The 27,743-nt window shown below is 42.7% G+C and overlaps 1 protein-coding gene across 1 annotated transcript in view; it reads right to left on the bottom strand.

Moving 5' to 3' along the window:
• The window catches only part of PIK3AP1 (phosphoinositide-3-kinase adaptor protein 1), a 153,063-nt gene that overhangs the window by 20,687 nt on the left and 104,633 nt on the right, over positions 1 to 27,743 (bottom strand). The window contains exons 9-13 of the mRNA XM_006880206.1: positions 12,358 to 12,453; positions 9,677 to 9,874; positions 8,719 to 8,784; positions 4,207 to 4,412; positions 2,563 to 2,635 (exon numbers count right to left, since the gene is read on the bottom strand). Of these exons, the coding sequence (XP_006880268.1) occupies positions 2,563 to 2,635; positions 4,207 to 4,412; positions 8,719 to 8,784; positions 9,677 to 9,874; positions 12,358 to 12,453 (639 nt within the window). The remainder of the gene's footprint in view (positions 1 to 2,562; positions 2,636 to 4,206; positions 4,413 to 8,718; positions 8,785 to 9,676; positions 9,875 to 12,357; positions 12,454 to 27,743) is intronic.

Below are 27,743 nucleotides of genomic sequence, written 5' to 3'. Positions count from 1 at the left end.
ATCAGTTATAGATCACTTCACTGTAAAATTAGCTAAGCTATCTCTATATGCAAAATGCTATGCTAGGCATTGTGGGACACAGGAACTGAAATAAGACATAGTTTACTGTAAAGACAATCAGACTCAGACAAATAAAAAGGCAACTAACTCTTAAGGTGTTATTAGGAAAAGATTATGTCATACAGGTCTCTGCATTTGGCAAGGTGCTAGGGACAGAATACATATGTGTAGAATGAGTGGTAACACTTAACATTTTACTGAAATCACCCATTCCCCAAGGATCTCCTGAATTCTATCAAAATACTGTGCTTTAAATCAGGGCTTCTTCTTTTTATTATTATTAAATTTTATTAGTTTTAATGAACATTTACAGAGATTTTGGGTTTTCAATCATTCATTGTTGCACTAATCAGGGCTTCTTCTTGTTGTTGTTATGTGCTGTTGAGTCACCTGAGACTCTTAGTACACAAAGTGGCTCATGGTTTCAAACCACCAATCTTTCAGACTGCAGACAATGCCATAATGTGCCAAAATCAATACCATCCTGTGGCACCACTTTATGCCATTACGATAAGGCTGGCAAAGATGGAGAGAAATCAGAATCTTCATTCAGATGCCCAGAATTCATCCTATTGTCCTTCAGAACTCAAGCACTGACTTTCTGTCAGAACCAGCACTCAGTTTATTGCCCTCTATCTTTGCAGCTCTGTGAAATGAATACATATGAAGTACCAACACTGTGAGGGTTAATTTTGTCCCAATTTGGATAGGCTACAGTGCCTTGTTATTTTTTTTCAAACACTAGTCTAGATGTTGTTATGATTTCTATATTTATTTGTGCTCACCATTTTACTTAAACTGACCATAACTAAGCTCTGTCTGACATACTTTGGGCATGCTGCAAGGAGGGACCAGTCCTTGGAGAGTGACATCATTCCTGGAAGGGTGGAGGGACAACACAAGAGAGGCAGACCCTGGGAGAGATGATTGACTCAGGGACTGGGGTACTGTGCGTATGTGTGTCAGACAATGAAATTCGCTCAGGATAGAGCAGGGCTCAGGGCTGTTGTTATGAGTCGAAGTCAACTCAACAGCACATAACAACGACAACAAAGGAGATTATGCTCTATAATGTCAGGAGGCCTCATCCAATCAGTTGAAGGCCTTCAGAACAATAATGGAGTGGGGTGGGGGGGAGGCAGAAGGGAAGGTTTCCCAAGCAACAAAGTCTTTCTTCAGTAAACAGACATTTTGCCAAATTCTTCTCCACTTGACTTACCAATTTTGGGCCACAAACCTCACTGCCATCAAGTTGGTTCTGACTCAGTGCGAACCTCCAGTGGGTTTCTGAGGCTGTAAATCACTCCGTTTTTCTCCAGTGCAGCCACTGGTGGATTCAAACCACTGGAGATTCCAGGCTGCTGGGTTAACGGTACAACTTGCTACAGGTTGCAACACCGGAGCCTTCCTTGGGGACACAAGACTGATGGAATCTCTTACCTATTAACTGACCTACAGATCTGGACTTTTCTGCTCCCACAATTGTATAAACAACTGAAAAAAAATCAATCTCTCTCTTTCTCTCTGTACACGTGTGCGCATCTTACTGCATCTATGATTAAAAGAAATACAATGACCGGGAGTGGTCCGAGAAGGCTTAACAGCGAAGCTGGCTGCTATTGGCTGGTCCTGACAGCCCAGTAGTTGTCATGCAGGTAGGAAGAAATGGGCATGGACAAAGGCCTTATAGTAGGAAAATGTCCTATTTGGGGACTAGAGTGTTGCCATGTTACCAGGCTGACCAGGTTCATGGAAAGTCCGAAAATGAATTTCAGCTAAATGCCATAAAAGTTAGACACGAGTAGGGCTGTGTATCAGCTTGGTTCTTTATGTAATAGGGAAAGTTCTTCTAGGCAGTTCCTCCTGCTACACGCACAGTGGAGTAAAGCAGAAGATGCAATGCGGGCACACGCTATCGCCTCAGAGGTGGTGATGGCACATAGGTGGCACCTGCAAGGGTGGACCAAGGGGACAGAGGGGCCCAGGCCACAGTGACCAACAGAGCTCATGCCCTTGCTAGTGCATAGTAAACTCACGCCCTGGTACACTGGGCCCTGGATTTCTGATGCAGTGTGAGGTGTAGACACCTCTGATGTGATTTGCCACTTGAATTAGATCCACTATGTAAATAAAATTTTCTTCTTTATCTGCTCAAAAAAATTTAAGCCCTCAAAAATGTCAAGGGGAGAGTCCAGTGCCTGGATCATAAAAGCACTAAGATCCTCTGAGTGAGAGGCTGGAGGACAGAAGAGTTAAATCCAGTCATTCATTTACTGGGCTCATCTCAGGTGCCAAACATGTAATATTTAGAATAAGCAAGGCAAAAATAAATCTCTCTTTACGAGTCTAGAGACTAGAGGGGGACAGAGACCGCAAAGAAGGAGTTAAGGAATAGGCAAGTGGGCCTTCCACCCAGACAGGACGGTCAAGAGTACAGCAAAATCCCACATAAGGAAGCTCCTTCCCTAGCCTGCTCCCACTTCTCCCAACTGGGACTCATACCTGTCTGTTTTCCGCATTTTTGCTTCTCTCTCTGTCTCCTGGTGATGCTCTCTCTTAGTCGTTTAAGATTTTCCTGGGGGGGGGGGGTAAAAAGCAGCTCATTTAAGAAGTATACACCAGAATGATACTCTGAGGGCACTCAAGTTTTCTTTCTGACTTGATGCTATTTGTAAGGGGTATCACATTGCAATTACATTTTCAGCATGCACAGGAGGCTGTGCATTTTCAGTTCTCTCTCACAGAAATGCAAGTACAGGAAATCCCTCACATTTTGAAGCTCCCTTTAAGCAGATTTGCTTTTATGAAAGATCTGTATTAGTACCCCTTTTCACTAAGTGTAAGACACTGGAAGAGAATTTAAATTTCAAGGAAAAAACCAAAATTAGCTTTCAGTGGTTTTTTTTTTTTTGCTTACATGTTCCAAGGAGCAAAAGAGATGAAATTGATGTAACACGTTCACACAGTACTCAACTCATCGTTGTCAAAGTTTAATATATACTGCTTTAAGGGAGCTCTGGTGGCCTAGTGGCAAGACGCTGTACTGCAATTCCAGAGGTATGCAGTTCAAATCCACCAGATGCTCTGCTGGAGAAGGAGGGGGCAATCTCCTCCTGTACCAGTCAGATCTGATTTGACGGTACATGTAAAAATAATACAATAAAAAGTAAATATACATACATATATATGTAGCTTTATCCTACTCTCATTGCCTAATCCACTCCAAGAAGACCAGGCACTCATCCTAGCCCTCCTACCCTCAATGGCTGCATGGTCAGGTCAGGTTAGGAGAGCAGAGGTTAGAATAGATGTTGAGGAGGTACTACTGGGGAGGCAGTGGGAAAAGCCAAGAGTCCCTAACTCAATCTGCCACTTGATAGTTCAATGACTTCACTCTCTGGGCTCCAGTCCTTCTGTTTTTATGTGAAGGAGTTGGAGAAGGAATACGCTTTCTAAGACTTTACTGTTGAGGGGTTTTTTTGTTGTTTCAAATTACACACAGAACACAGAGTGCATTCTCATAAAAAAAAAACAAACCCAAACCCACTTTACATATACAGTTGGAACAAGTGGCTTCTCTGATACCTGAAACCCAGATTCTCCCTAGAAGTGACCACAGGGATGGGTGTGGGTGGTCCTTTCCAGACCTCTGCCTCTGCATTTGCATATAATTGCATATTTCTATATGTAGAAATAGAGTTTGTGTGCTAGTCCTTTTAATTTAGGGGGTCTTATATGTGCAGCTTGGCGTTTTACATTCTGAGTTTTGCTTGCATCTCAATGTGTGACAGGAGACTTGCCCTGGCAGTAAGGAGAGAGGGAGTCTGAAAAGGAAAAAGCTATAAAGCGTAAGTCTAGGGGCAGGCACTTAGACAAGGCTGGGAAAGAAGAGAATACAGTCAAATCTTTGTTCCTGATCTAGCTTCAGAGCAACTGGGAAAACGATGCAGCTATTAGCTAGGGAGCCCTGTGGTTAGAGACTACAGGACACACACGCTGACTCACAATGGCGCACACACATTCATGGGCAGAGCCACAGGTGTTCAGTTTCCACAATAAACAAGACAGTGTTGAGCCCAGCCCTCAAGGGGCTGACAGTTCAGTGGAGAAATAGATGCAAAACAAATTCTACATGGAGCTAGTTACCTGCTGGAAACGAAAGGATTCGGAGCGCTTCTTCTGGTTGAGCTGCCACTCTTTGAAGTGGAGCACGGCCTCGTCCACGTTGACAATGCCCAGCTTTACCTGCTCCTGAAGGGTAATAAGCTGTCGCTGGCCTGGTGTTTTCATCCCAGCAAAAGGGTCGTATACACTTGACTGAGGCCTGTCCCTCCACGGTCTGACGGCAGGCTCTGGGAAAAAAATGACAATACTCAGTTTGATAGTACCGCTCCCCACCCTTCCCGGCAGAGCAGGTGGGGAAGAGGGTTAACAAGGTTGGTCACAGGTCAAGGGAACATGTCTCAAAAGAACAACTATAAAAGAAATCAGAAAGGAATACATGTCACAGAATCAGGGGAGAGGGGAGCAGCTACTACAACACAGCCAATCACACTGAAAGGAGTCCAAGGGGTACAGTGGTTACACACTTGGCTGCTAAACAAAAGGTTGGTGGTTCGAACCCACCAACTGCTCCTCACTCAAAATATGTGGCATCTGCTCCTCTAGATAGTACAGTCTAGAAAACCCCATGAGGAATGTCACCCTGTTCTAAAGAGCTGCTGGAAGTCCAAGCCACCTTGATGATAATGAGGGAATCAAATATTTCAAAAAACCAACAAAACCCCAAAACTCTGGAGGTACAAATGGTTACGCACTCAGCTCTTAACCAAAAGGTTGGCAGTCCCACCCACAGTGTCCATGGAAGAAAGGCCTGGCAAATGATTAGATTTCATAAAAACTACTGTTGGTAGGTGCTGTTGAGTCAACTGAATCATAGCCACTCGACCTGACAGAACAGAACTTCTCCATCAGGTTTTCTTAAGCTGTGACCTTTACAGGAGCACATCATCAGACCCTTTCTCCGGTAGAGAGGCCAAGTGGGTTCAAAACCACAAGTTTTCCATCAGCACTAGAGTACATAACTGCATCCCAAAGGCTTTCTCCTAAAGGCTCCAGTCAAGAAAACGCTACAGGTGGCTCTACTATCTCATGGGGTTCAATGAGTCAGAATCAATTTGATTGCATCCAACAGCAATAACATCACTGAAGTAATCAGGTCACAACATTCTGAGGAGATGTGAAATCCACCAGATGAGTCTCAAGATTCCTCCAAGCTTCACTTAGACCTGCATCTCTTAGTTTTGACGCTCTTAAGTCTTTGTTGAGAAGTCTTTGTTGTGGGGTCTATTCTACGCATTGTTGGGTGGTAGCAGCATCCCCGACCTCTACCAGTTGATAACAGTAGCAGCCCTCTCTCCAGATACTGCCTAATGTCCCCCTTTTTGGGAAAAATAACTTCTGCCATGATTTTAGGCTAAAATAAACTCTCAGAAGAGACTATATAATTAATAGAAAAGTCAAACAAGGACTCTTCTCCCAGCACCACCCCCAGTTCTCACTGACCTCACAGCCTCCAAGCAGCACAGGCGGTAATGACTGCAAACTGATAGACATGACATGCATGCCAGTGGAGGCTGGAATACCAACGCACTATGACTTGGATCTAATGTCATCAGGGAGAAGCTGAGTGCTGAGGCTCACCTGACTATGCCTGGGGTATTCCAGCGCCAACTTCTTTTCTATATACAAGCACATAATTCTCTGTTTTGGTGAGGCCAGGGAAATATGAAGCTAACTCCCCTCTTTCTCCAGGCTAAGACTCCATTCTACTTAGCACCATGGGGAACTATACATAGGACTGATGAGGCCATTGAGGAATGTAAATAAAATAGCTCAATTTATGCAGGGCTCTCTCTGCTTCTCAGTTGTGCCAGCCGACCCTCATTTGGATAATCTATTCAGGGAGACTAGGGAGGACAGAAGGAGAGTGGATGCTTTTGAGCTGTGGTGCTGGAGAAGGGTACTGAATGTACCCTGGACTGCCAGGAAAACAAACAGATCCATCTTGGAGAGGATTAAACCAAGCTGCTCCTTGGAGGCAAGGATTCTGGGGCTTCGTCTGACATACTTTGGACATGTTGCCAGGAGGGACGGGTCCTTGGAGAGGGACATCATGCTTGGGAGGGTGGAGGGACAGCGCAGGAGGGGAAGACCCTCTATGAGATGGATTGATTCGGTGACTGGGATAATCGGGATGGGTGTGTCGGAGGCGGTGCGGTTGGCGCAGGATAGGGCAGGGTTTAGAGCTGTTGTGCATAGGGTCGCTATGAGTCGGAAACGACTCGATGGCACATAACAACAACAACAACATTCAGGGAGATGGCAGAAAGGCAAAAGAGAGATGGTTTCACGAGTGTTTACTGAAACAAAGCCTTGAGGAAGCTCACCTGCTAATATTCTCAGTCATTTACTCGTCTATCTACACTCATACACCCTGCTACACCCTCTCCAGTTTTGTCCTTTTTAAGGCAGCTAGTCTTTAAGGGTGTTAGTGATTGGGTGGGAGGGAAAACAGAATGTACAAGCCAGCCTCGTTTCAATTTCCCAACACCAAAGGCCTGCGGATGCCTTCAAATGCTTAGAGTATACCAGGGCTGCTTTTCAAACGAATCATCAATGGGATAATACTAAGTGCCTCTGTTTAGCATAAGGAAATGAATCAAAAGTTAACTCTGTTTAGCTAGTCTAGATAGCGTGAGTAAATAGCAGGTAGGGCTATCATTAAGCAAAGAGTGGGTGCTGGGCCACCTCCTTCCATCCTGTTGGCCTCAATCTCAGTGTTTAGATTGCACTGAGTGTGCTATAGGGACACTTTCTGTAAGTTCTTTGTGTGACCGGTTTGCTCAACATTCTTTTGTTGTGATTGCTGTTAGCTACCACTGAGTTGGTCTCCATCTCCAGGCACTTCTCTGAACAACGGAATGAAATGCTTCCCAGCCCTGCATAACCTCCATGATCAAGCGCCAGGGTTGTTTAATCAACATAATATTAACCTCATTTTACAAATGAGTAAATTGAGGCCCAGAGGAGTTGCAGAATCTTCTCAGCTAACAGAAAGGAGAACCGTGTCCAGCCCAAGTCTGTGTTCTTAATTACTATTTGGCTAGTAGAGGTTATAGGGAGAGAGGACTGAAGAATTATTGCTGAAGGAGTAATGGATTTCTGTTTGGGGTGATAAAAACATAGAGAAACAAATAGCGGTGATGTTTGTTGTCATTTACCGGTGAGTCAGAACTGACCCGTAGTTGACCCTCTGGCAGGTTTTCAGGAGCAGTTAATTGCACAGGAGAAGACTGCCCACTTTCTCCCGCAGAGCAGCTGGTGGATTTGAACCACGTGCCTTCGGGACTGCTGCACAGCTTCTTATGGCAGTACAATATTAATGTCACTGAACTGCACACTTACAAATGGTTAAAATGGGAATTTTTGGTTATATATCCTGTAGACTGACAATCATGATCCATAGGATTTTCACAAATATATTACAGCTCTTTCTTCCTAGTCCACCTTGCTTAGGAAACTCTGCTGCAAACCGTGCCACATCACGTTGTTGTTGTTATGTGCTGCTGAGGGACTACAACTCTTAGTGACCCCATGCACGAGAGCTCTGAAACCTGTCCTGAGCCAACCTCATAGGCTCTGACACAACCACCCTCATTACCCCAGTTACTGTGTCAATCCATCTCATCCAGGGTTTTTCCTCTCCTGTGCTGTCCCTCCACCCCTCCAAGCATCATGTCCTTCTCCAAGGACTGGTCCCTCCTGGTAACACGCCCAAAACATGAGATAGAACTTCAAACTCCTCGCCTCCATGGAGTAGCTTGGTTTCACCTTCTTCAAGACATATCTGTTAGTGCTCTTAGTGGTCTATGGTATGTTCAATATGCTTCTCCAGTACTACAACTCAAAGACATCAACTATTCTTCTGTCATCTCTGGTTACTGTCCAGGTCTCTGATGAAGACCACAGCCTGCATCAGACATACCCTAGTCTCTAGATTGACATTGTTGTTCTCTACACTACAGCAATAGACAATTTTCAACTGACAGAGTGACTACACATGAAGTTAACTGACTGAGATTTGAACTCTAATTTTCAACAAAGAAGGTTGAGAATTCCATCACTGAACAAGCACTATTCCCAGATAAGCTACTGTTACTGAGCCAACTCTGTCTCAGGGCATCCTTGTATGTGTCAGGGTAAATAGTGCTCCATAGGATATTCAATGACTGACTTCAGAAGTAAGTCATCAGGCTTTTTTTCATGATAGGTCTTTGGGTAGATTTGCATCTTATAATCTTTTGTTTAGTAGTTGAGTTTAAGCCTTTTGCACCACCCAGAGACATAGTCTAGGGAAGCCCAAAGCTACCTCTCTCCATTTACCATCAGGATAAATGGTGATTCAAGATTGTCAGCCAATTCTACCATAAACAGATACTCAGAGGAGAACTGGGGTTACTGTATGGTAGAACCTAGAACTTAAGGACATATTCTTCAATGCCCAGGAACTACTGATACACATATCACACATAAGCATTCTATCGCCCAGACAATGTAACCACCACAAAAAGAAGCTGAGGCTAATAACCGGCTTACCTTTCCTGATACTTTCTGAGGAAATGTAGAGATTCCCAGGTCGCTCTTGACTTTTTTCTGCAAAAACTATGAGACGAAGAAGATTCTAAGTAAAATACTAGGCAAATCTCTTCCTAAAAAGGCTTTACAAACTTTGTGTGTTAAAATAAATAACGCCAAAATCAAGTCATAATTATGGATCCACACATAGGACCGCTGTGTGAAGTTATGAAAATGAAAACTCTGAAAAGACGTTAACTAATGAAGAGTCACAGAAATCCGAGATTGTGAGGATGTTGCAGGCCAGGCTCAGATCTGTTGTTCACAGGATCACTATTTGCTGTGGTCCACTCAACAGCACCTGACAACAACAAAGATACAACAGAGAACTCTCCAACCTAGACGTCAAGGCCAGTATAGAACACGACTGGCCATTTAAAAGATCATTAAAGAAAGGATAAAGTGAACAAGGATACAAGCCTAAAACCTGTGAAGAGCTGAACACCTTGAAGATTGAGAATAAAAGGAAGAGCCACTTAACATATTAACAATCTATGATATAAAATGAGCTGCGGAACAGGTAAAATGTATGCACGGCTCCAAAGTATACAGATGTCATGACTCATGAGTGTCAAAGTTCCCTTAGTGCTCGGATGACACAGTGATTAAAGACTTTCTAGGCTCTGAATGAAACGTACTGGAATTCAAATCTCGGCTCTGCCATTAGAGGGAGGAGGAAATGGTTAAATGTCTCTGAAGCTATGTGTGAATGCCTCTGGAAAGTCTAGAACTAAAGCTGATCTGTAATAGTCCATCTCAAGAATATGCCCTGTACCGTTACGAAGGTCCTGGGGCAGGTTATAAGCCATATGGGTCCATTCAGTTCTTGAGTAGTGAATCATAAAGCTAAAAAAATGCAAGAAATTTCTGCTAAGGTGCTCTGAAGACCCCACTGGGCATCACCCCTGGGCATACTTGCCTTTAGAAATGTACGGCTCACTGTCAGGCCGCTGGTGAGCACCAGGGGGACTAGCCTCTGGCCTGGGCACTGGAACAGGAGGTCTGTTGGCCACATCCACAGAAAAGGAGTCATCATCAACTACCGTGTGATAAACGTCTTCATTCTCACCAAGATGGCACAGCTCCCTTTGCAAACCAGCCATTCCTACAGTGTTGCCTAGGGGAGTCGGAGGAAAACAAGCAAAAGCAGTCGTCAAAAGAACCAAATGGTTTCTATTTTGCCCTAAGAGCAGAGAAAGTGACTATTCCTTATCCAAAGAGCATTTCATTCAGCAAAGGGTTCTCAACTCCATCATCTCCTGCATAAGCACATCAGAACCCCATGAGGCAACTGAGAAAATGCACTGATAGCACATTTATTTGCAATCTGTCCTTGCAGCAAAGAGAGCACGAGGCTCAGCAATCTTGGTGGGTTTTTTTTCTGCTGGGATTCGGTTATTCCTCTTCAAGGAACTAAGGATAAAGACAGTAGAGCCCAAAGGTCTAAGGACTCTCTGGGCCATCCCCTGGTACATGGGCAGCAAGGTGACAGCATCCTGGATTTCCGACCACCAATTTTGTTCCTCATCAAAATGACAACTGCAACTAGTTTCAGAGAACTTTCCTTTATGCCAAGTACTATTCCAACTATATTATCCACACCATCTCCACTGTTGTTATAACTGTGCTGTGGAGGAAGTATTGTCATCAATCTCACGTTGAGGATGGAGAAACTGGGGTCTTCAGGGTTAAAACAACCTGCGTAGGTTATTTTTTATTATTTAGACACTAGTACCCCACACAAATAGCTTTCTAAGTGGCTGCTGATCTAGTGATGAATTAGAGATGATGGATGGCTGCCTGCCATGCAGTCCCTTCAGGAAGAAGGCTGGGACGGAGCGGGACTACTTTTTCCAGAGGGTGACAGGGTCATCTAATGCTTAAAGCACAGATGCTGATTACGGGTTAGAAAATCTTGGGTAAATCTCTTTACCCCTCTATACCGGTGTCCAGGACTTCTCTCTCAGGGAAATGCTTTATGTTTTTAAAGTCAGGTTTTTAAAACATTTCTCTTTTTTTCAAGGCCTAGATAGTAAATAAGAGAGCTGTGGTGGTGTGATTATGTGTTGCACTGCTAATCAAAAGGGTGGCAGTTCGATTCCATCAGACACTCTTTCCAAGAAAGATGGGTAGTCTTCTCCCAAAAATAAGATTTATAGTCTAAGAAACCCAGTGGAACGTTGCAATGTGTTAGAATCACTTTGACAGCTATGCATGAGTTTGGTTTTAGATAGTAAATATTTTAGGATTTGTGAGTCAGACAGTCTCTGTGACAATTACTTGACCTGGCCGTTGTAGTATGAGGTCACTCATTCACTTATTCACTGCTATTGAGGTTTTTCTGACTCATGGCAACTCTCCATTGGCTGCAAATCTTCATGAGAGGAGATGGCCTACCTTACTCCCATGGAGAATTCAAACCACTGGAGATACATATTGTCAGGGTTAGCAGTGCAACTCGCTATGGACGCCACCACTGGAGTAGCCATAAATCATGGGTAAATGAGTAGGTGTGACAATGTTCAAATAAAGTTTATTCACAAAAAAAAAATTTATGTAGTTTGCCTACAGCTGCTCTTAAGTTGCTCCTCTGACAAAGAAGAAAGCTCTGGTAGCTTAGTTAGTAGAGAATTATTCTGTTGATCCAAAGGCAGTACCTCTACTAGTTCAAATCCACCAGGGGCTCCAAAAAAGAAAAATCGGCAGTTTCCTCCCCTGTGACTTACAGCTTGGGAAACCCAATGAAGAGCCAGCTATGATTTGGTCCCGATTCCACAGCAAGAGTCTAAACACCACAATTACTTGTTCCAACCTCAGTCCCATCTTCTAAGCACCCAGGTTTCTAGATCCACTCTGTTAGCAGACTCCACCATAAGTTGTAAATGGCTGGAGAAGGTTAAGAAATTACCTGTGTAATTAAATACTCAGCATCTTTGAAATCCTCGGTAGCATCTTTATTAACTTCTAATTTATGTGCCTGGCCTTGTTCTTGGGCTTAACGTGCCATAACTTACGCATGTAATCTTCATAATGTTAACCTCATTTTACAGATGAGTAAATTGAGGCCCAGAGGAATTGCATAACTTTCTCAGCTAATAGAAGGGAGAGCTGAGTACAGCCCCAAGTCCATGCTCTTAACCACTATTTGGCTACTAAAGGTTACAGGGTGAGAGAAATTAATTATTGCTGAAGTGATACTGACTTTCAGTTTAAGGTGACCAAAGACTTTTAGAAACAAATTGGTGGTGGTAGCACAGTATTAATGTCATTGGATTATATACTTACAAATGATTAAAACGGCCAATTTTAGTTATTTATACTTTATAGCAAAAAAAATTTTAAAAAATAAAATAAACCATGTTGGATTTTAATGAGGTTCTGTGGGAAGAAACTCACTTACCTAAATGAGAGACTGCATGGTGGAACTTCCAGCCCATACAGAACAGATGGATGAGAGAGGCACATGGGGGCAGAGCACCTCCAATCACACTGTACGTCACCCATGTGACAGTCCATTCCTTGAGTAGAGCAACTCTCCTCGGGAACGTCCTGTGTTCACTTCTCTCTCTCTTTGCTCCCTTCCTCACACCTACTACTTACCTTCTAAGAACTTGCGGATCATAGAGTCCTTGGTGGCCCGAGAGAAACTGTCTCCAGAGATTGAGCTAGATGTACTGGCCTGAAGCATTTCAACATCTGGAAGGAAATGAAGGCTAAGAATTGGTATCTTGTCCTCCCACACGGGCAACTTGTTAAGAGACAATATATATAATTCAGCAATTTTCTTCAAAGAAATCCAAGCATGTGTCCATTCACCTAATGACACCTACAAAAGGTGCAGCACAAAGGGGAATAAAATCCACAACTGACGGGCCTCATAACCTCAGTCCACTCATCAAGAAACTCAGACAGACTCACCCTGAGAGACATTCTACGATGTAACTGACTAGTACTCTTCAAAAATATCTGTAGTTTAGTCTGTATATTATGGTGTTATTGTTGTTCCATCGAGTTGACTATGACTCACAGCAACTCTATGAACAATGGCTATGAGCACTGTCCTGTTCAGAGCCAACCTCACCATCTGACACACCTGACCCCACTGCCACAGACCCTATGTCAGTCCATCTTTACCCAGGGTCTCCCACCCCTGTGCTGACCCTCTACCCTTGTGGGCATGAATTTCCTTTTCCAAGGACGGGTCGTTCCTGATGACATGCTCAAAGTATGCAAGTTGGAGCTTCAAAATTCTTGCCTCCAAGGAATAACCTGGCTTCATTCTCTCCAGAGTAGATCTGTGTGTTCTCTTGGCAGTCCATGGAATGTTCAATACTCTTCTCCAGCACAACTCAAAGGCATCAATTCTTCTTCTGTCATCTTTAGTCACTGTCTAGCTCTCAGATGCAAAGCAAGCAACTGAGAAAACTATGAACTGTACCAATGCTTATTTTATCAATTTGATAGCTTTTAAATGCATATGTAAGAGAGTAATAGTTGATTATGCTAAACAGAGGAGCCTAGGTGAAAGGTATATAGGGCCTCTGGAATTTTTGCTACTTACTTTTACCTACTTCTAAAGTAATTCTCCATAACAGAGTACAATCCTGTTTGCAGAAAGTGAGGACAAAGCACTTACTGAAGATCAGAGGCTAAGCTTTCAATATGGATTACAATTCAGTATCAAGAAAACAAAAACTCACCACTGGACATACAGGTACCACCATAATAGAAAGAGAAAGGACTGATGTTGCCAAGGATTTAATTTTTCTTAGAACTTTAATCAACATACTTAACAGCAGCAATCAGGAAACCAAACTATGTATTGTATTGGACAAACCTGCTTTTAAAGACCACTTTAAAGCGCCATTGAGAAAAGATGTCAGTTTAAAGACTAAGGTGTGCCTGACCCAAGCCATGGCATTTTCAATCACTTCATAGGCATGTGGAACTGAATAAGGAAGTCTGAAGAAGAAATGATGCCTCTGCATTGTGGTACCGGCACAGAGTATTGAATACACCATGGATTTCCAAAAGAACAAACAACTCTGTCTTGGAGGAGGTGCAACCAGAGTGATCCCCAGGGGCAAGGCTGGTGAAACCTTATTTTGCATACTTTGAGGACACGATCAGGAGACATCAGTCCTTGGTAAAAGATATCAGGCTCGGAAAAGTAGAAGATTGGTGAAAAGAGAAGATCCTCAATAAAATGGAATGGCACAGTGATTGTAGCAATGGACTTGAGCATGGTGGAAATGATAAGGACAGTGTAAGATAGAGCAAGGTTTAGACCTACTGTTCATAGGATCACATTGGGTTGGAGTCATCTCAATGGGCTTCTAACAACTATGAAATTGGTTCTAAATGGAAAATTCTGTTAAAAAAGAAAGGAAAAAATGAAACTATAAAACTAATTATAGCCATAGGGATTATCTAAGCTGGTCCTCTTTCTATATTATCAAAGCAAGCCCTTTACAAGAGTCACCTGATTCATAAGTCCAATGTATGAGATCCCTGTCACATATCTGTAGTTCATGTAAAGCTCATCCTGGTTCCAAATGCCTTTTACCAATCAGGGGTAATTTTCATCATATGCAATATGATGAAACACAGCTTGCAAACTTGACCCTAGGTTGACTTCTTGGTTCTGGAAATCTGATAAGGAAGTCAAGTGAAGGTCAAATTCTCATACACAAAGAGAAATGGTGGCTGTTATTTTAACCGTGTGCCCACAATTGCTTTGAGTTAAGCTCCTTGGGTACTTTCAATGTCTCTTCTTCTTACTGGAGAAGTGGTAGTGTAGTATTTATCTCCTAAGTTTGTCATGAAGATGAAATGGTAAGCTTGCAAAGTACTTAGCACAGTACCTTAGCACATAAAATCAACTGCTATTGCATCAACCTCAGTCCATGAAAGACTATATGCTGTTACCTTTCTGAACATCACCAGGTTTTCTTCCTAAGCACTTCTGGAGGGATCCAAACTGTCAATCTTTTGGTTAAGAGCCAAGTACTTAACTGTTTATACCACCCAAGGACTCCTAGATACATCCAAAATTCCAACCCATTGTCATTAAATCCATTCGGACTCATAGCAACTTTGTAGGACAGATTCGAGCTTCCCCAGGGGTTTTCCAAGGCCATAATCTCTACAGAAGCAGACTACCATGTTTTTCTCCTGCAGAGCAGCTGGTAAATCCAAACTTCTGATACTGCAGTCAGCAAATGAACACTTAAAACTACTGTACCACCAGTGCTCATACACGCATGGATAAACCAAAGCAAATCAAAGCTCACACTCCTGAAAACTCTGATTCGTGGTGAATCTCCACCAGGTTTTCAAAGCTGTAAATCTTACAGGAGAAGAACAATTAGTAGAAATCAGAATCCCCGGTTAACACATTACATCACACATCAGGCCACCAGGGTTCCTTTCTGTGTAAACAGTACCTAAATAAATCAGCTGCTATTATTATTGTTAGGTTGTTGTTATCTCTATTGTTAGGTATCCTTGAGGGGAGTACGACTCATAGCGACCCTATGAACAACACATCTGAACCCTGTACAGTCCTGTGCCAGCCTCACCGACTGTGATACACTTGAGCCCAATCCCACAGTCGCCGTATCAATCCATCTTGATGGGAGTCTTCATCATTTTTTGATGACTCTCCACCCTTACAAGCATGATATACCTTCCCAAGGAATAGCCTCTTCTAGCAACATGTTCAAAGTATGAGAGATGAAATGTTATTGTCTTTGCCTCCAAGGAGCACTCCAGTTATTAAACGCAACATAAAGAATTCTGGTGGCACAATGGTTAAGCGCTGGGTGCTAATCAAAGGTTCTGTGCTTTGAACCCACTTCCACTGAAGAAAAGACCTGGTGCTCTGTTCTCATAAAGACTACAGCCTAGAAAATGCTATGAGTCAGTTCTGCTCTGTCTTTATAGGTGAGTTAGAACTGACTCACAGCATACCTAGGCTAATGGCCTAGGCAAAGAACAATTAAAAAAACAGAACTCAATTTACAGGGGTTTTTTTTCAATTTACAGTTTTTAACAGTAATTTTATTCATCTGAACTCAAGTCTTCTACATCTGAAGTAATGAAGGCTTTTGTGGATTAACACTAGTATGGTGTCAAGGGATTACTGTTCAAAATGGCTTTCCTAGCCATCAGCTTTGACTTTCACCACATGAATGGAAAGGGACTTAAATCAGGGTGTTTATAAAGTAATCATTATAGGATTGGTCACTTTTGCCCATCCACCAGATGTTAAATAGAGTGGTCTTGGCAGCACAAGTAGGGAGTCTGACTACAAGGAAAAGGAAGCAGAGTGTAGCACTCATTGTTTGGGGCCAGAGACCCCTGTGCCAGCCAGACTGGGATCTACTGCAGTAGCCTGAACAGAAAACCAGAGACCAATGTAAGACAGAGATGGCTTGAGATCGCCCATGAAGTAGATAGCTGCCCATGGAGCCAGAGCCAGGGGCCTTCACTCAAGCTTGTTGGAGAACTGAGGGAAGATCTCATAACTGGTAGGACTAAGAGAATTTTCTAATACCGACCTAAGCCATGGAATTGAAGGTAAAAGTGCATTGTGATCCCTGTGATGTCCAGCATTGGGCTCCGATCACTCTGAGGACACAGTGACCCCTAGGATATTTGACACTTGAGGTTCTGAGGGGCCTGGGTGGGGGAGAGGGGGAAGTGCATTACAAGAATTCTTGAGAAGCTGGAGGAATTGTATCCTGTTGCCAACCTGATTTATAACCCATTAACTTCTCAAAGAAAGTCCATAAACATGAGCAAGATGCCGTGAGATCAGTATGATAATTACAATGGATTTTGGACCCAATGCAGCAGTAATATCGGTCTTGGGTTTAGGAGAACTAAGTTAGGGAAGCTAAAGGACATACTTGACCTTATGGGAACTGGTTTTGTACAAGAGGATGTTGTTGATAAGGACTGTTTCCCTTTGTGGAGTTAGTAGAGGTCAGATACTGTCATCCTTACGCTGTTTGCACTCTTTTTTACAATTGTATTTAAATTTCCACACATTCTGAAATTTCATACATATTACATTTCAAGGACTTAGCCCAGTCAACATTTTTACATCTGAATATAATTCTCACCACTGGACTGATAAGCAATATATCAAGATAGATGGAAAGAAGACTGAGACTTTCAATGACATCATCTTCCACAATCAATAATACACTTGGTAACAGCACAGGAGATCAGGAGACATATTGTTTGGGAAAGTCTGCAGTTAGGGACCTCTCCAAATTACTGAGGAGCAACAATGTCAGTTTAGGGACTAAAGTGTGTCTGATTCAGGTTGTAGTCTTTTCAATCATTTGCTATGCATCTGAGAACTGAACAATGAATAAGGATGAAAGAAGAACCGATCCTTTTAAGCTGTGGTGTTGTAAAAGAGTACTGAATATCCCAGGGACTTCCAGAAGAACAGTTATGTCTTCGAGAAAGTACAGCTTGATGGAGGCAAAGATGATAAAGCTTCGTCCTATATATTTTGGGCATAGATGACTGCGGTTTGGCATATTACAACACTAAATACCTAAAAGGAGCTGCTATTATTTTTGTAACAGTAAATAAAATAAAAGTGCCTCTATTATGTGAAGTTAATATATGATGAAACTCTCTTGGGCTTTGAGTTTAATCCTAGTGTAATGACAAACTCTTAGAATAACATGAGTGAGTGAAATGCACAGAGAGACCTTGCAGATAAAGGAAGTCTGTTGCCAGACAAAAGACATTTTGTAAAGAAAAACAGTACAATAAATCCCTACATTCCTGGTCTCCAGGGGTTTGTGACTTCACGTTCCAAATGCTCACTAACCTTCACCGCTTGTCAGTTAAAAATAAACTCAAATGCACTGGAGCCTGCTGCTCCAAGGAGAAAGTGCAAAGTTCTTTTCACTTCAGCAGAGAAAATAAAGACATAAATAAATTAAATAAAAAGGCGATGGGGTCACCATATCCTTCTGGGGTGAGCCAGCTACATACAGTTACCTTATTTAGTGAGTCTGTCAGAAAGACCCCACACCCGGAAAGAGAGAATCTTGAGCTGAGGAGAGAGAGTCCAGGCAGGCAACTTAATTAAGGAATGAGCCAAGGGCAACAGTGAAGTATATGAGAGGCCCATATGATACTCCTCAGGGGACATAAATCTAGACCATTTAGCTGCAATGGAAACTACTCAGATTTTATGTCTAGTTAATTTAATATAAAGTCAAGTCTGAGTAGATTATGCAGTAAAATATCAACTACTGTGGAACTACTCTCTAGACCAACTATCACATTCTGCAGTTGTGACCAAGAGAAAAACCAAAAATGTTTTTCAGTAAGTAAGTTGTGTAGCCCAAGAGTCACCTCAGAGCAAGGAGCAACAGTGTGGTGAGTATCCAAGGGTCACTCCAAACATGACTGGCTTGCTTTGCACTAGGTGGGATGGAATCCAGTGCCTCCTGGAGAAATGATGGGAAGGAGAAGAGTAGGAGGAAAATAAAGGGTGATGGGAGAAAGTGAGAAGTAAAAAAGGAGAAGGAGAAGCAAAGGGCCATCTGACCTTAAACTGCACAAACCTCATTGCCTTCAAGTCAGAATAGATTCACAGCTGACCCTCCAGTGGGGTCAAAGAGACTGTAAATTGCACACAAGAATATAGCTCATTTTTCTTCTATTGAGCAGCTAGTGGACCTGAACTGCCTGCCTCTGGGTTGATAGTATAACTCCCTACCCACTGCATCGCCAGAAGACATCAGAGCAACTTATGAAAAGAAATGGCTAAAACGGAAATGATTACAAGGGGTAAGAGTTTTCTTATGGAGACAACTGTGCTTCAATACAGAAACTCTCACATATTTAAAGTCCCTTTGTTGTGTAGGAATTGGTCTACAGATGAATGAGAGGTGGAATGAAGAAGGTACAAATTGTTCAAAGTCACAACTACAGCAAAGGCAACCACTGAAGCTCACAGTATGTACAGAGTCTCCAGGATAAGAGCAGACTGTGTCTTAAATATCTGTTTAAAATGGCCAAGCAACACAGCATGTCAAAACAAAAAGATTTAACATTTATGTCTACCATACAGAAATGTTCTTAGCCACCAAACTCATGGCAAAGGAAGCTATTCCTGTGTGTGGTTTGCAGCAGATGCTACTGGGGCCCTAACAATGTCCCCTTAGTGATCAGCCCCCTTCAGTGTTCGCTGACCCAGCACACCTGCCAGGTGTACTCCTCACCTCCCTCCAGCAATGACTGACATGATTGGGCAGCTCTCAGCCCCAGGGTAGGATGACTTTGAGGTACATGTTCTACACTATCTCCCAGGCTTCCCCAGCGGGTAGCATGCTTTACAAAACACCTCTGATTGAGTTTCTTCCTTTCTCTGCCAGCACTTCCTATGGTCACCTTCCAAATAAATGATCTGCATTCAATTAAATGCAAACTAAGATACGGTGCTCTTGGCATCAAGATATGCCCCAACCTTCCCAATGCACTTACCTGTCCATTTCATCACCATTTACACACAATGTGACCACATGTATCTAGTTGACTAAGCACCTGCTTCTATGCCACATGGAATTGGAGGTAAAGATAAAAAACTCAAAATTCTTATTCTAGAGGGTGCCTTGTATGCAACCTATCAGGGTATTCCCAAAGTGGAGTCCAGTGCTCTTGAAGGCAGCCTCCTTAACACACACTTTCAGGTGCAATGGACTTCTCATCGGTAGGAAATTAGCAGCCGTTCAAAGAGCTCCTTCCTCACTTCCTTTCTCACTTCTCTTTGTGGCATTCACACAGGAAACCAAGACTTCTCCAGGGAGGATGTCCTTCAGGAGAAAATCTTTATCAGTGGAGTTAGACAATCACAGTGGAATTCTGACTTGAGAAAAGCTCAGTCATGTTTTGTATCCTCTTGTTCTGTTCCCAGATACAGCCTACTGCTTGGTTTTATTCTTTTTTAGTATTTTATTGTAAATATCTATGGAAATACACACTAAAATAAAAGCATCAAGATTTAATTTTTCACATTACTAATAAGAGATTTATTTAAATCTAAATTTAGTAATTACATTTAAAATATTATTTTTCCTTTATATTGGTTTGCATATAAAATCTGTATACATTGTATTTTATTTGTGTTATTTAGTTTTTAGCTTACCTTCTTACTTTTCCTGAACCCAAACCCATTGCCTCTGAGTCCCTTCTGACTCCTCTAGCAACCCTCAAGGGCAGGGAAGAAGTGATCCTCAGGGCTTCTAAGACTGCATTTCTTACAAAAGCAGGCTGACACTTCATTTCCTCACAAAGCAGCTGTGAGGAGGGGGTGGGGGTGGTACCCGGGACTTACCACTGGGCTAGGATCCGAGTGCTTAACCACTGTGCCATGAGGGATCCCTTTATTCTCTTCACAGTTGCCTAATAAGATGCTAACTTCAGATTTAACAGATGAGCTTTATAAAAACTCTGCTTCACTGTTAAGGCGACATTAACTCGCCTTTGCTGCTTGTGTAGAAATGCCATTTGCGGGCTGTTCACCATCAGTGTGCCACACAAAGTTCTAAGTTGTTGGCGTGTACCGCTGAGTGGGGACCGACCCAGAGCTGTCAGTACCTCCAGCGGGTTTGCAAAGACAGTGAATCACATGGAAGGAGGCGCTAAGTTCTCTACAGTCCCTGCTTCCATATTTCTCCCTCTTCCCAGCAGGCACCCCAGAGCTTATCAAAGCCCTGGTTTCCACTGCAAGCAGTGTCGTCAAAATGCTTTCACACAAAGCCTTCTTTATTCCATTCCAAGGCTTTCACTCCATGTTATTTTGCTTTTTATTTACTTGGAGAAGGAAGAAGATTGTAGTCCCAAATGGTAACTGGGAACTATAGGCAAAAAAGGGTGTGGCAACTTAAAAGAAATCAACCCACAAAATGTTATAAAGGACATATCCAGTGCATCGAGACTTGTGACTGTATAAGAAAACATGAATTATAGTTTTTATAGTTCCAGAGAGCTTGGAAGCAACATAAACAATCCAGACTGTTTCTTCTTATTCAGTCAGTGAAGCTGCAAATAATGTAGCAATGGAGTTGGATTTTCAAGGGAAATGGAAAATCAGAAATGGAATATTTGATGAAATCATATTTCTCACAAAAAGAGTTTGACTTGTTGTTATGGACCACAGCTCTGAAGCCTGCCTTGTCCCAAGCCAGTCTCACTGATTCCGACACACTAACCCCCATTGCCTACTAACCAAAAGATGACCTGTCTGAATTCACCCAGAAGTGCCTTGGAAGAAAGGTCTGGTGATCTGCTTTTGAAAAATCAGCCAATGAAAACCTTATGGAACACCGTTCAACTCTGTAACATATGGACTTGCCCTGAGTCAGAATCAACATAATTTTAGCTGGTATGTTTGTTTGGTTGGTTGGTTGGTTTTTGTAGAAGGGAGAAAGGTGGTGTAGACCAAGTGCTGAGCTAGGCTGGGGAGAGCAGGCTTGGGTAAAATGTGGTCTCTAAGCCCAAGGAATGCCTGGTCTACAAAGAGAAGACATGGGCTGGTGAGAATCCTGGATTGTCTAGCCTAAAGCCAGCTGAGTTCTGGCTTCCAATAAATGTCTTCCTATCATTTCCTTATGGAGCTCTGGTGACTTAGTGGTAAAGGAACTGTGCTGCCAACAAAAAGGTACACAGTTTGAATCCACCAACTTCTCTGTGGTGAAAAATATGGTTCTATTTATTCCCATGCGAATTATAGCCTCTGAAAACCCACCAGAGTCCACTACGAGTGGGTTCCAACTCAATGGTACATGACAACATCACGTCCATGAAGAAGCCTCTCTACATGGCCCGAGGCAAAGTCAATGCTCCCAGTTTATTCATTTGGAGACCACTGAGTCTTTTCCAGGCCCTGGTCACTCATGTAAGAGCCACTGAAATGGTGGCACTGACTTTCCTGTTTTTGTCTAACTCGGCTCAATTCTTTGGACAAAGGATACTAAACCCAGGGCCCTGGCCACATGGGAACATTTTGGTGCTGAAACTTATGAATATAAACTCTGCATGTGCTCTGTGCTGGATACAGTAACATGACGACTTATTAATGCATTACATGTTGAAATGGTATCGATCAGGTCGATTGATGGAATCCACTCCCAACTAGGTGGCAGAAAGACAAACAGTCTTGTCCTGTACAGATTTACAGCCTGAGAAACTAGACAGAAGGTTGTCATGAGACTCAATGGCAATGAGTTTTTGTTTTGGACCCTTTTCCAAGGTCTGGTAGAGAAGTGGCTAAAACTCTCAGCTGCTAGCTAAAAGGTAGGCAGATCAAACCCACCAGTCATTCCTCATGAGAAGGATATGAGCTATCCTTTATCCTATAGGATTGCTATGGGTTAGAGTCAACTTGATGGGTCTTGTTCCTCCCTGGCATCATATCAGTATGTAGATAAAAAAACAAGTTCTGTGGTTGCTGTTGCTGTTGTTGTTGTTGTTAGGTGCTGTTCAGTTGCTCATGACTCACAAAAGACTACCAAAACAGGAGCAAAATCTTGTCCTTTCCTGTGCTGTTCTCACAATTTCTGCCATGTCCAAGCCCATTGCTGCGGTCACATACACGCACACACAAACACCCCAAATCTATTACCATCAAGTCAATATCAATGGATAGCAACCCATAGCAACCTGGACAGAGCAGAACTGCCCGTAGGATTTCTAAGGCTGTAATCTGTAAAGAAACAAATTCCCACATCTTTCTCAATCTTTCCTTAGCACTCAATCACTGCACCACAGGGGCTTATTAACTTCAAAAGAGGGTTTTAAATAAGTTCATTCTGGTTTGAACTCCCTGCTGATCATCTGCCTACCTCATCCAGATCAAGTGAATGATCATCATCATCATCTACATTTTAACACAATCCCTTGTCAAGCGACTCTGGAACCTCAGGTGATTTTTATTGTGTACATACAGTAATAGAATGTACAAATGAACACAATTTCTAGATGAAATACAGATAATTCTTTTGCACAGAAGAATTTGGGGGCCAAAATAAGAATGAGCAAATTCAAACCCCTGCTTCCTTTTTTAAAATTAATTTTAATGAACATTTACAGGGATTTTGGATTCCCATTCATTCATTGCTGCATTTTTCTCCCTGCCCACCCCTCCCCTCCAGTTCGCTCCTCTCTTTGAAAAGAAAAAAAGAAAAATTTCTTCATTGGTATACAATTCTCTATGCAACCTTAATTCTGGACTCCTATGCTAACCATAATACCCAATCATATATCACCTCTAATCTGTTCTTTCCCTCATCTGTTTCAATACAGCATACATAATTTATCCAGTTTTTTCCTCAGTCTTACCCCAACCCTGATGTCAGTCCCATTCTACAACAGTGGCATCATGCAGTATCTGTCCCTTTGTGATTGAGATATTTCACTCAGTATAATGCCCTCCAGCAAACCCCTGCTTTTAAAACACTCCATCTTTGCACTTTAGGAGGAAAGAACACGATAGGGAACGGGAAAGTGCCTTGGGACTCATGTCCCACACCAAGCATTGCTCCCTATCCCCGAGATGGTCTGGATCACTTTCAGCCTTGAACAGAACAGGGACTAGTTTGCCTCAGACTCAAGGTATTGCTAGTGAATCTCATTCTCTGAAGCAAGCCGATCTGCCTACAACGCAACTCTTGGCTTTACTTGTGAGGGGTGGGTGGTAGAGGAAGTCAGTGACACAGAACCTCAGCGAAGGAGGCTCTAGAGAGAAAAGGTATATATAAGGTGCAAAAGCTAATCAGTAATTTAGTGACTCTCCTCACAAACGGTCCTTCAGCTGGACTTTGTGGAGCTGTGCCTTCAATTAAAAGAGAACCCGCCTGCAAAGAGAAGCTGTAATCAGAGAGCTCTTGTAAAGAAACACGGCTCTGAGACGATCTGTTACAGAGAAGCCAGTTACCAAGGAGGTTGCTAAGAGAAGCCAGCAAGTTAGCTCAGGCTAAATCAGCTCCCTGCAATATACAGACTCAAGCCACATACGGAGATGGAGAGATCAAAGGTTCACAAGAAAAGTTCAGCGATAACAGCCCTCTGGGATTGATTATAGCGACTCATGCACATTTACAGTTTCTAGTAGCAGACAGAAATACTTCACTTTTCTCCTTTATTCTTATAGAGGAAAGCCAGGCCTTTGGGACATTTAAGCTGAGCTACAAAACCAGTCTTTGGGAAAGGACATCATGCTTGGAAAGGTGGAGGATCAGCCAAAGAGAAGACTCTCAAGAGATGGATTGACACAAGCCTGGAATAATGGGCTTCAGTATATCAGATACTGAGGTTTCACTCTGGAGTGTACTAGTCTCTGGTCTTTTAAGTATAGCAGAGATGATGAGGATGTCACAGGACAGGCAGGGTACAGACCTGTTGTTCATAGGGTTGCTATGAGACATGGTCAACTTGACAGTACTAACAACAACAACAACAATTACCCAGCAGAACACCTTGGAAAAATACTGGGAAAAGGCCAGACTGGGCAAGGGCCTCCCAGGAATGGCTGCAAAGGTTTGAGCATCCAGAGACTCAGGGAAGTGACAAGTAACTGGAGGATCTTTTCAACACGAAGCTAATTCCCACCAGAATGACCAGACCATTCTCTAAAGGCAAAGCGAGGCACAAAAGACCCAAGTGAGAGAAGATTAGAAAGGAGTGAAAACAAGAAGTGCGTTTTGATTTTCAGTTTGTGTTTGGATAAACTGACCTCTAATAAAGACACATGTGTTCTATATTAAGGTGTAGAAACCTTTGTTGTTGATGATGTTAGGTTCCATAGGTTAAGTCTGGGGGGCTTGAGCAAAATAATTCCCAAAGAATGGAAAGCAAAGTTGAAAGGCAGAGAATAAAGACATAGAGCTACCACTTGGTGGCAGCATATCTAAGCTAAAGACAGTGAAGAGATGTGTTTGAGTGGCTGTGCCCATACACACAGCCATGCAAGTTCAGGAGAGCAAGATAGTGGGTCAGAGCCTAGCCTTGCTTACAAACTCTCTTCATTTAACACTGGAAATTTCCCTTGCAACCTTCCTACTTGTGAGTTCTTTGGATTCCCTCTGGAGAATGAGGACATCACTACCACTGCCTTTTCCTGAACTACAGATAAGAAGCAAATGTTGTTCCATAAAGTCAGGTGACCCCCCAAATAGGGGAGAGAGTGGGAGGTCAAGAGCTGGACCAAAGCCTGGCACCGAATGTTCGTCCAGTGAATGAGTGAACAAGTGAATAAACACATTCCACCTTCCTGAATAGGTTTACTTTCAACATCTAAGGTTGATTGGTAACAAAGGGAGAACACTGATAAGCACAGCTACGTAACATTTACCAATTATTCTGTTCCTCCTAGAGCTGGCTAATTAATGAAGATCTTAAAACAAGGGTCAGGAGAGCACTGTGCTCCCTGGGGATGTGGATTCCTGCAGACACTGGGAAACTGAAGACCCAGGACACTGGGAAACTGAAGACCCAGGTTCCCAGTCCAGGTCTCCCTTGACGGTATTTACGTTACTAGATCTCAGAGCCTTCGTTTCCTCCCCTGAAAAATGGAAGTAATTCTACCTACCAAGACCAAGCCTGGCCATGGGAGTAACGGAGATAAAAGCAATTTTTAGACTTAAAAGAGCTATAAGGAGTTTTAAATTATTACCATGATAAGCTGAAAAACCAACACCCAATTGCTAATAAGTTGACTTTGATCTATGGTGACTCCATGTTCATCAATGCAAAACTGTGCTCCAGGTTCTCAACGGTTAGTTTTTACAATTTCCCATAAACTAATTGTATTTTTTCATTATTTTATTATTTTCTAATTTGAGTGAAAGCTTACAGATTATACTGGTTTTCAAACAATCATTTATAGATGGTATGTTTTATAGTATTACCCCTGTTAATGTAATTAATTATTATGCTTAATTGATCGCTTATTTTGTATTGCATTTCCCTTCACTCAGCCTATCTATTTATTGTTTTTTATGCCCCTCCTCCTCCCTTCCTATCCTTGTTAACCCTCCAAGATGGAAACTATCTGTGTGTATAAGGGCTCTGGGGGCCTAGTGGTTACCAGGCTGCTCTGTAATCTCAAAGGTACACAGTTCAAATCCACCAGCTGCTCTGTGAGAGTATGGGCAATCTCCTCCTGTGCAATTTACTGCCTTTGAAAATCTTCTGGAGAGTCAGCTACGGGTCGTTTCTAATTCAACAGCACACAACAACAATAATCTGTGTGCCAACTTTTCCTTGTTGTTGTTGTTGTTACGTGCCGTCGAGTTGCCTGCGACTCATAGCGACCCTATGTACAACAGCCCTAAACTCCGCTCTGTCCTGTGCCAATCGCACTGTCTCCGACACGCCCATCCCAATTGTCCCAGTCACTGAATCAAACCACCTCATAGAGGGCCTTCTTCTCCTGCACTGTCCCTCCACCCTCCCAAGCATGATGTCCCTCTCTAAGGACCTGTCTCTCCTCACAACATGTCCAAAGTATGTTAGACGGAGCCTCAGAATCCTTGCCTCCAAGGAGCCAGCAGTTTAACCCTTTCCAGGACAAATCTGTTTGTTTTTCTAGCAGTCCATGGTATTCTCAATACTCTTCTCCAGCACCACAGCTCAAAGGCATCAATTCTTCTATCCTCCCTGGTCATTGTCCAACTCTCTGATGCATAATAAGTGATTGCGAAGACCATGGCCTGTATCAGACGCACCTTAGTCTCCAGAGAGACACCATTGCTCTTCAGTACTTTGGAGAGGTCCCTAACAGCAGACTTTCCCATGGCAATGCGCCTTTTCATTTCCTGGCTGCTGATGCCAAGACTGTTGACTATGGAGCCAAGCAAACTAAAGCTGTGTACAATCTCAATCCCTTCACCATCCATCCTGATGCTGCCAATTGGTCCAGTGGTGAGAATCTTTCTCTTCTTGACATTGAGCCTCAATCCATATTGTAGGCTGCAGTCCTTGACACTCTGCAGCAGGTGCTTCAGGTCCTCTTCATTTTCAGCAAGTAGGGTTGTGTCATCTGCATAACGCAGATTGTTGATAAATCGTCCACCAATCCTGACCCCACATTTCTCCTCATAGAGCCCAGCCTTCCGGATAATCTGTTCTGCATATAGGTTGAAAAGGTATGGAGATAGGATGCATCCCTGGCGTACGCCCTTAGCTATTTGTAATAGTGATCTTATACCATACCATACCTCTTCTCTTGTGACTGACTTATGTCATGTGACATAATCTGTTCTAAACTCATCCATGCTGTGCAAATTGTATATCTATTTTTGGTGATACTTCATTTTGTGAATGTACCACAGTTTCTTTAGTCAATCATCCACTGATGGACACTTAGGTTGTACTGCAATAATCATGGGTGAGGGAGGTGTATGTATGGATGAAGCTCTTATTTCTTTGGGATATATACCTAGTAGTAGAATTGCTGAGTCAAATGGCAAACGCTATTTCTATTCTCAACTTTCTAAGAAAGCACCAATTGTTTTCTATAGTAGTTGCTATAGAATCATTTTACATTCTCCACCAATAGTGTATGAGAGTCCCAATCTCTCCACCTCTTCATCAGCATTTATTCTTTCCTGTTTTATTGAACATGGCTACTGTTGCTGTGTTACATGGCTAGTGTTGTATCTCACTGTTGTTTTGAATTGCGTTTCTCTAGCTCATGTTCACTTTATTTCTTCATGTGCTTGTTAGCCATTTGACTGTCTCTGGTGAAGTGTTTATTCACGTCCTCATCAATGGCTGGAATTTTGGAAGTAGATGTTTAGAACCTTCCTCCAGGGTGCTTCTGCACATATACAAATTCCCAACCTTTTGTTTAAAATCCAAGCATATTAACCAGAACTACAATGTAACTACTCAGGGAGCTACAACTAAGCATCTTAGATTTACTAGTTAGTCTGTCCTCTGTCCCA

This window comes from Elephantulus edwardii, unplaced genomic scaffold (assembly GCF_000299155.1).
Source record: "Elephantulus edwardii isolate Elephantulus edwardi_28Jun2011 unplaced genomic scaffold, EleEdw1.0 scaffold00006, whole genome shotgun sequence".
In the NCBI taxonomy this organism is placed as follows: domain Eukaryota; kingdom Metazoa; phylum Chordata; class Mammalia; order Macroscelidea; family Macroscelididae; genus Elephantulus; species Elephantulus edwardii.
This window is presented reverse-complemented; position numbering and strand designations above follow the sequence as displayed.